This window comes from Bos indicus x Bos taurus, chromosome 5, assembly GCF_003369695.1.
Source record: "Bos indicus x Bos taurus breed Angus x Brahman F1 hybrid chromosome 5, Bos_hybrid_MaternalHap_v2.0, whole genome shotgun sequence".
NCBI lineage: Eukaryota > Metazoa > Chordata > Mammalia > Artiodactyla > Bovidae > Bos > Bos indicus x Bos taurus.
This window is the reverse complement of record NC_040080.1, coordinates 97687997-97697823: the sequence shown is the minus strand read 5'-3', so window position 1 is coordinate 97697823 and position 9827 is coordinate 97687997. Positions and strand designations below refer to the sequence as shown.

General features: G+C 43.0%; 1 protein-coding gene across 1 annotated transcript in view; it reads left to right on the top strand.

The window, feature by feature from the left end:
* The first annotated feature begins 384 nt into the window (after window positions 1–384).
* The window catches only part of PLEKHG7 (pleckstrin homology and RhoGEF domain containing G7), an 83456-nt gene continuing 74013 nt past the window's right edge, over window positions 385–9827 (top strand). Inside the window, exons 1-2 of the mRNA XM_027543173.1 lie at window positions 385–1136; window positions 1671–1693. Coding sequence (XP_027398974.1) covers window positions 573–1136; window positions 1671–1693 — 587 coding nt within the window. The 5' untranslated portion in view covers window positions 385–572. The remainder of the gene's footprint in view (window positions 1137–1670; window positions 1694–9827) is intronic.

The following is a 9827-nucleotide window of genomic DNA, read 5'->3' as shown; positions in this document are numbered from 1 at the left end:
TTCTTTAAATCACTGTCGCCCACCTCCAGGGCGACAAATTGATTTGTGAACACAATTTCTGCTTAGTCATTATTTGGCCACTGAGTAAAGCTTGCACTTTGTCCATCTCAGCTTGAGTTTCTTATTCACCTACTGAAACTCCAATGGAAAAAGAACCTTCCCTTAAGGAGGCAGGGAGCAGGATCCAAACGACTTAATTTGGTAAACAAATTTCAAAACATAAACAATTTAGATTGGAAGGCTGGACACACTTATCTTAATTACCTACAAAACATAACAGATACTAATGTTAACTAGGCATTCGTCAGCTCCTCTGACTAACTGGAAGCTTCAGTGTGAAATTTCAGACACCTTTTTTCTCACCTGCATCTCCTTGTTTGCAATAGATTTTGCACTCTGCTCTCCCTTAATGATCAGCCACTTGCTTGCAATTATCCTTTGGAAAAGGATGGAAACACACTGAGGAACACAGGCATCTGAAGACGGAAACGGAACCACCCCAGTGTGGTCAGGAGAACAGCAACTCTGACGACATCGCCTGGAAGTTTCCAGCAACAGGGCCTCTTAGTGGCATGGAGAAGATGGAGCCATCCCGCCAAGAGGTGCAGCCTGCAGCCTGCAAGGCCTCTCCTCCATACTCCCTGGAAAGCTTGTCGAAAAAGCACTGTCAGAACCAGGGGAATCTTCTCCACTTTGACCGGCAAGCCCCTGGCCGCTTGACCACCTCGCCCACTTTGCGGAGGTTAAGAAGCCGCGGTTGCGGGAGTGTGCGCGGAGGTGCTTGCGGCACTGCTACTGGGCATGCGCCGCCTCAGCACGTAGCCTTGGAAGTGCGCACCTGGGGCGACTTGCAGGAGTACCCTGGCTCCGCAAGTCCCCTTTTCAACAAGGTATGTGAAAGCACAGAGGAGTCTTCTCACTCCGTGTGGCCCCTGAGACTCCACTCAAGATTGCCTCTGGACTCTGAAAGAGCCCTCGACTCAGCCGAGTCGGTTGAGCTCCAAATGGGGCCAGGTGAAGAGCGTGCCCTTCCCGTGCCTCAGGACCTCGAGGAGGGGTCGCATTCTCAGGCCTCCTTTCCACGGAAAGGAGACCACTCAGCACCCAGCCACACTCCAGGACCTCCGGGGCCTCAGGTAACACAGCTCTAAGCCTCTTGCCTCTCGTTTGGTGAATGCAAAGCATAATAGGTCTCCAGGTTGCCAAATTGGCGAGGATGGGGGGGCAAGGCAGCGGCGCCTCCTTGAGGGAGCCAACACAGGAAGTCACAGAGCTGGGGGAACACAGTCTTTAGGACAGCTGGCTGTCAAGCAAAAGGGGTGCAGCAGTTTGGGGAAGGAGAGGGAGGTCGAGCTCACTTTCTTCTTCAATATCCTTGAAGGTACTTTAAGAAAGGACCCGAATTAGAAATGGTCTGTCAGGCATTAGAAAGTAAAGGTGGCTCTCTTGCAAATCCAGGCTGTGTGAAGACCGCCAGGCATGGCTGTTTTAAAAGGGCAGAAAGAACAAATTATTCAAATTTCTAACGTTCTAATCTTCTCCCCAAAAAAGAAAACTCCAAAACGTTAATAACTGGGGACATTAATGACCTCTTCCTTCAAGATGTGTGCTTTGGAATTTTGGATGGGTTTGAGCAATACTGAAATGTTTATTTTTCCAATTTATTTCAGAAAGAAGAATTGCATCAGTACAGGTATGTCTTTACTTTCTCCAGTGCGATGAAAGCTGTTGACTTTTTACTTTTACATCCTCTGTTCTGACACAGCAGACCCAATGGTGTATTAATCAGGGTACTTTGTTTTACAGCCCCCAAGTCACTGTTCATATTATGGGTGAAACAGTATTAATTTCCAGAGTCTACTTTAAGAGCCTAGCATTTTACTATGGCTGGTGTATTTGTGGGTAGGGTATGACAGCCACAGGTGGCCATGGTTTTCATTTTGAATTGTCAATGACTTGGCCTTGTGGTTTAATTAACATCCACTTGGTAATAGTTCTTGTAAGGTAGAGAAGATGTAAAGGCCAGAAACATTCAACAGTTTTTCAAAGAGAAATTCAGAAGACAAGGATGAAAGGAACAAGATGTGCTGTTTAAATCTAGGGCAACCTTTAATATGCCTCTAACAACAGACTATGCTTTTATCTAGAATGCAGGTAGATTGTGTCACTTCAGAAACCAACTCTGACTTTCAGCTTGGTCGCCCAGCTCTGCCAGTGGATTTGCCATTTCTTTCAGGGATGAAGAGCTTCTGTGGCAGAAAGAGAAAAATCCAAGCCCAGTTTCATCCGCCCAGTTTGTAGGATTGGTGGGAAAGCCTTCATTTCATGTGGAAAGTCATCCTCAGGGAATTACCCATTGTTTTATTACTGGCCCTCAGTCCTCAAGCAAGAGTTTGCTGTTAATAGCAGGAAGGATGAGATCCATCTGTGCAATCTTTGTTGATTTTAACTCTTGTAGATTTTAATGCTAGTTGGCCTAAATGTATCTTAGGTAGAGAATATTTACAAAGCCATAGGAAAATGCAAAGTATTAGGTTTACGTCAACTAGTTATTGCTATGTAACAAACCAGCTGGAACTTCAGTGCCTTAAAACGGCAGCTGGTTATTGTTTCTTATAAATCTATGTGTTAATTGAGGGTCAGTTGATCTAGCCTAAGCTCAGCTGAGTAGTTCACTCCATGTGTCCCTCATCTTTTTCATGGGACCAAATTGCTGCCCTGGGCGTGTTCTTATGTTGAAGGGAGAGGTTCAAGGGGATAAGTGGAAATATGCATGGCCTCTTGGACTGTGAGCTCTGTACCTTGTCTAATTCTACTGATCAAAGCCAGTCACGTACCTGAACTCAAGGGCAAGAAATTATGTGTCACCAGTATTATGTGGCAAACTGTATGGATACAAGGGTTGGTGAAGAAAGGGGCCATCAATGGAAATCTTCTACAGGTGCAGACCAGAATTAAGCTCTAAAATGATACCTAATTCAAATGTGTCAGAGAAAGTGAAAAGAGAATAGTTTCAGGGAAAGATGATGTTGATTAGAGTCAATCATGCAGAGTCTAATAGGGTATTTAGGGAATTTGTTCCTTACCCTAAGAACAGTGTGATCAGATGGATATAGGGTAGACATGAGATTTAGATGAGAGTGGACTCTAGCAGAACAATTAGAATATTCAGATATGAGAGGTTGGAGGGTTAGGCTCTGGTGAAGGCAGTGGAGTTAGAAAGAAATATCTCAGTTCCGGAGATTGTTAGGAGATACCACCACCTACCATTTGTGAATAGTAGACTACAGGGGGTGAGGGGGAGGAAGTTGTCAAGAATGACTTCCAAGCTTCTGGCTTGCACTGTTGGGTGGCAGATGGCTCCATTCACTGATACAGGCAACCTTGGAGGGGATAAGGGGATGTGGGTGGGTGGGATGAAAGTTTGAACACGTTGAATTTGAGGACCTGTGGAACATCTGAGTAGAGACTGTGAGTGGGTAGTTAACTAGAGAGTCTTTAATCAAGGAATGCTTCCTAGACCACGTAAAGTCTGTCCAACTTTGCATGTAACCTGGAGTTAGTGGACCCAAAGGCTAACTGCTGGGATGCACCAAACCATTTGCAAAAGATGATGTGCAGGTAACTATTATTGACCAGCAGAATCTTCGTGAGGCAATAACAGAAATAGTCCTCAGTGATTCAAAGGGAAGACTTGGTCAGAGGGCTTAAGGCCTTATAAAACTGGGTAAGTTTCAGTATGTCACCATCACATACAAAATAGTGAAAAGCTACAGAAAGTCACCACAGGGAGTCAAAGATGAAGTATTTTGGACACCTTGGTATATGGTGATGACCCAGAATTATTCAACATTGTTTCTTCAGGACTTAGTACAGTACTTGGCATGTAGTAGGCAATGGTTGAATGAATAAATGAAAGAGTAAGTTACTATAAACTATTCATATGTTTAATAAATACTCAAGCATTACTACTAAAATAATTTTGCATCAGCCACAGACCACTCAATCTGTACCTTTTTAAACCAAAAAATTTACTGAAAGCATGAGTTTTTGTTAAATAGCTAGCCATTTTTGGCACAAAGATCCTCTGCCTGCCTGCCTTTTGCTCTCTCTCTCTCTCCTTCCTGTCATTTGTTCTAAGGGCTACTTCCCAGGCTGTGCGGTCCGACGGTGTAAGGCAAAGGGCTCTTTACATGAGGCCCTGCTGTCCATTGAGGGAACTGAGGGGCCCTCACCTCCAAAAACTTATTAAAACTTTATTTAAAACACACTTTAACTTGGGCTTTTACTATGCCTTTGAAATGATATAAACCAGGGTCTAGCAAACTATGGCAGAAATTCAACCCACCACCTGTTTTTGTAAATAAAGTTATATTGGAGCACAGCCACATATATTCATTTAAATACTGTCCATGACTTCTTTCCCACTGTAACCACAGAATTGAGTAGCCACTACAGGGAACATATGGCTCACAAAACCTAAACTATTTACTATCTAGCACTTTATAAAAAAAGGTTTGCTGACCCTGGTATATTCAGTTAAGAACTGCTTGCTTCTGTGGCAATCAGTCAATCACAGCAATGTTTTCTTTCCTTGTAGCCCTTTTGAAAAACTAACTTTTCTTTTATTACAAATTCTCAACACATAGCCTGACAATTGAGCAGGCTATGTAAGTGAGAAGGGCCCAATCTACTCTCAGTTCTGAAATAAGCTCAGTGTTAGGACTTGGATTCCAAGTTTTTCTTTATGGAATTTCTTTCTCACTGTTGTTTCCTCTGTGTATAACATTCCAGTGAATTCACACTCACTCCAAACTCTTTCTCCTGTCACCAAAATATGCCTCCTGGAAAACAATCTTTACAATGTATTCTTACTAAAGTGTGAAGGACTTCAGTTCAGTTCAGTCGCTCAGTCATGTCCAACTCTTCCCGACCCATGAATCGCAGCACACCAGCCCTCCCTGTCCGTCACCAGCTCCCAGAGTTCACTCAAACTCATGTCCATTGAGTCGGTGATGCCATCCAGCCATCTCATCCTCTGTCGTCCCCTTTTCCTCCTGCCCCCAATCCCTCTCAGCATCAGAGTCTTTTCCAGTGAGTCAACTCTTCGCATGAGGTGGCCAAAGTACTGGAGTTTCAGCATTAGCATCATTCCTTCCAAAGAACACCCAGGGCTGATCTCCTTTAGAATGGACTGGTTGGATCTCCTTGCAGTCCACTCATCTTTCCAAGTAGAGCAGTATATTTATCCCCTTTTGGGTTTCCCTATACCTCATAAATGCTTCCATCATAGTATCTAAAACAAATGTGTTTCTCTGACATCCATCTCCTCTCAGAAACAAGACCTTTCTGAAGGCAGAGACCACTAACTTTATACTTCATCTCAACAGCCATTACTCAGCTAGAGTCTGTCTCAAATATTTATTGAAGAAAAGGATGGATGGAAAGATAACAGGCAGGGTGGCAGGCTGCTTGGCTTACAGTGTTGCTTACCTGTCCCCGGTGTATTTGAATTTCGACAGAGGACATGACTTGAAGTCAAGCAATAAAGCCATGTTACTGGAATTTTAAACATCATGAAACAAGGAGGGGAGATTTTGTGGGCAGGCACACTTTCCTCACACCGCTTAAAGTCAGTCTTCCAAGAAAACTGTCTATCCCACCTAATTTTTCAATGAGCCTTGAAACTGAGAAGGAAAATGAACATACTACATTTATGAGAATGGACTAACCTTCCAGTGCTCAAAAGTAATCAGAAAAAAACTAAATATATCCAAAACATGAAAACCAAATGACAAGGAAGAGACCAGACAAGAACACTGATTGCCAGTAAATTATCTGGAGAGTCATCTAAAGCCAGTTTCATCTGGACTAGCCCTTAGCAGAGGCAGCACAACATAATATTAAGAGTTATTGGAATCAAACTCCCTGGATTTGAATGCTGTATTTACTTCTCTCTGGCAGCATGACCTTGGGCAAGGCTCTGAACAACTCAAAACCTCAAAAGTATTCATCTGTGAAAGTTGCTCGGTAGTGTCCAACTTTTTACGACCCCATGGACTGTAGCCCACCTGGCTCTTCCCAACCCAGGGATCCAACCCAGGTCTCCTGCATTGCAGGCAGATTTTTTACCGTCTGAGCCACCAGGGAAGCCCTGTGTCTTCCCTCATCTGTCGATTGGAGATGCAAATACAACTGACGCTTCAATAGCACAGGGGTTCAGGACGCTGTGCAGTCCAAAATCCACATATAACTTTACAGTCAGCCCTCCTTATCTGAGGTTCAGTAGTCAGCGGATTCAACCAAGAACAGATGGTGTAAGTACTGTAGTATTTCATGAAAAAAAAAATCTGCCTTTTAAGTGGACCTGCTCAGTTCAAACCTGTGTTGTTCAAGGGTCAACTATAGTACCCATCTACTAAGCTTTTGATATGATAAATAGCATAACTCAAATTTACCTTTTTTAAGAAGCTGGGTCATTCATTCATTCAGCACTTCCTGTATGCAGATCACTGACTTACTCTTTCTAAAATATTTTGACCCCAGAGTGAAAGGATAAATCACAGGAAGTTCATCTGATGTGTCCAAACATTAAATTCAATATAATGTTAAATTCTCCCCAGACTTTTACTTAAAACCTGTTGGATAGCTAGCACTGTCCCAGCCGTTAAGTGTGAAATCTTGGTAGAAAGTTAGTAACTACCAATGATTAGGTGGCATGTTGGTTTTTTCAGTCACTGTTCACATGTGTTTGTTCTGTTTTGTTTACATGTACACGATGCTTTGTTTTTGGCTGCGCTGGGTGCTCGTTGCTGCACACAGGCTTCCTCTATTGCAGTGTGCCGGTTTCTCATTGCGGTGGCTTCTTCTGTTGCGGAGCACGGGCTCCAGGTGCACAGGCTTTAGTAGTTGCTGTGAATCTCAGCCCTCCATAACATATTTTGTTATTTTCTTTTTCCCTCCAATTATATTGAGGTATAATTGACATAGAACATTATATAAGTTTAAGGTGTATAGCATAATGATCTGAAATATGTACATGTTGCAAAATGATTACCACAATATGTTTAGTTAACATGCATCACCACGTGTAGTTACTTTTTTTTTCCCTCTTGTGATATGTGAATACTGTTAATTAGTTAGAGGCCTCAGGGTGTCATGGAGGTCTTCTTGAGCTGGGCCTGGCTGGAGGCTAGAGTGGGAACTGGCAGCTTCCTTTCACGTCAGGAGCCTTGTGTTATTCTTGCACTGCATCAGCTACCCCAGAGTGTAAACTCCATCACAGCAGGAGTTGTGCCTGTTTTGCTCATTGCTATATCCCTAGTGTCTCGAACACCACCTGGCACATAGTAGATGTTCAATGAAACTTTAAGGAAGGAAAAAAGGAAGTGCATTGGTCGATTAGTTAGGTTAGGTCAAGCTTGGTAGGGGGAATTGTATCATCCCTTTCTGGAAGTTTTCTCCTCCAGCAATTTATCTCCCTTTAGCTCCTTTCAACCTCTGCCACCTTCCTAATCAGTTCTGTGTTCATCTTTCGAGTGTTCGTTGGATTATTGGGGATTTGTATGACTATGATTTGATCATGCTGGGTGGAATTTTTTTTAACAGACTAATATTTTTTTAATTTAATTATTTACTTGTTTTGGGCTGTCCTTGTCTTCATTGCTGCACTTGGGCTTTTCTCAAGTTGCAGAGAAGAGGGCTACCCTTCATTGTGGTACACGGGCTTTTCATTGTGGTGGCTTCTCTTGTTGCAGAGCACAGGCTCTTGAGTGAGCAGGCTCCAGTAGCTGGGCTGTGTGGGCTTAGTTGTGTGCGTGGCATGTGGAATCTTCCTGGATCAGGGTTTGAACCCATATCCCCTGCTTTAGCAGATGGATTTTTGTCCACTGTACCACCAGGAAAGTCCCACACTGGGAATTACTGCCTTGTCCAGAAAAGGCAGTAGTCTCAAAAGACAGAGTTCTAGGCAGTTACCGATACCAGCAGCTACTCTTTTGCTCTGAACACATGTGGGTTTAATAACTGTCGCTGATTGAGCCCAAGATGTCACAGCACGGCGTGTTTTCCATGCTGTTGGAACCCCAAAGCTTGTCTTTGTTGTGTTCAAAGTGACATGTTGGGATGAGTCCCATTTGTTCACCCCACATTCACGGAGTGGCCATTCAGTGCCAGGCCCTGGACACTAAGCTAGAGGCTCCCTGTATATTCTCCCTTCTCAGATGGATTTTGGTAACATTCTGGAAGAAAATGGAACATTTTGGTAGAAAACTGGAACTGGATATTATGTAAAGAATTATGTCAAACATGTAAATAAAAGTTTCTAACAATCTTGACACACTCATAATGAAAAAAAATGTTTTGCAGACCTTAACCAAGAGAGCTGTAGTTCCATAAGTGGCTATTGAATTGTCATTTCTCTATTGATTATTTTTAAAAGGGATTTTTTTAAAGATTGTTACTGATTCTATTTGGTTGTTCCTGTGTAATCAACTCACAGTTATAAGCAACCATTCCAATTTGTACTATATCTCTTGCATAAGATAGAATACTATGTTTCTTAAAATAGAACACTGCAAGGCGATCCAGCCAGTCAGTCCTAAAGGAAATCAGTCCTGAATATTCATTGGAAGAGCTGAAGCTGAAGCTTCAATACTTTGGCCACCTGATGCGAAGAACAGACTCATTGGAAAAGACCCTGATGCTGGAAAGGATTGAAGGCTGGAGGAGAAGGGGACGACAGAGGGTGAGAAGGTTGGATGGCATTACCGTCGTGATGATCATGAGTTTGAGTAGGCTCCGGGAGTTGGTGATGGACAGGAAAGCCTGGCGTGCTGCAGTCCATGGGGTCGCGAAGAGTAGACATGACTGAGTGACTGAACTGAGCTGAACTTTTTCTAGTCACACAGTTGTTGGAAAACCACCTGCTGGAAAATGTACATTTATCATACGAATTTTAGTATCAGACAAAACAAGGCCTAACAAGCCTGCTTAATAAAAGAAAAACAGCAACAACATTGTATTATCTTACTAAACTTCAAAAGATTTTTATTCCATTAATACACACATATCACTATAGGACAATTGCTACCCTCAGTTTCTACCCACTCATATTCTCTAGAGTCTTTTGTTTTTCTTTAAAATTTGCACCTGGGAATTAGAGGCCAGTAGTCCTTGGTTTAAGCCCACTGTACAGAGAGAATCTTTTTTTTTTCACTGCAATTAAAAAAATGTATTGGAGTATACTTGACTTACAATGGTGTATTAGTTTCAGGTATCAATTCAGTTCAGTCGCTCAGTCATGTCCAACTCTTTGCGACCCCATGAGCACACCACGCCTCCCTGTCCATCACCAACTCCTGGAGTTCACTCAAACTCACATCCATTGAGTCGGTGATGCCATCCAGCCATCTCATCCTTTGTCGTCCCCTTCTCCTGCCCCCAATCCCTCCCAGCATCAGAGTCTTTTCCAATGAGTCAACTCTTCGTGTGAGGTGGCCAAAGTACTGGACTTTCAGCTTTAGCATTATTCCTTCCAAAGAACACCCAGGACTGATCTCCTTCAGAATGGACTAGTTGGATCTCCTTGCAGTCCAAGGGACTCTCAAGAGTCTTCTCCAACACCACAGTTCAAAAGCATCAATTCTTCGGCACTTAGCTTTCTTCACAGTCCAACTCTCACATCCATACATGACCACTGGAAAAACCATAATCTTGACTAGACGGACCTTTGTTGGCAAAGTAATGTCTCTGCTTTTGAATATGCTATCTAGGTTGGTCACAACTTTCCTTCCAAGGAGTAAGTGTCTTTTAATTTCATGGCTGCA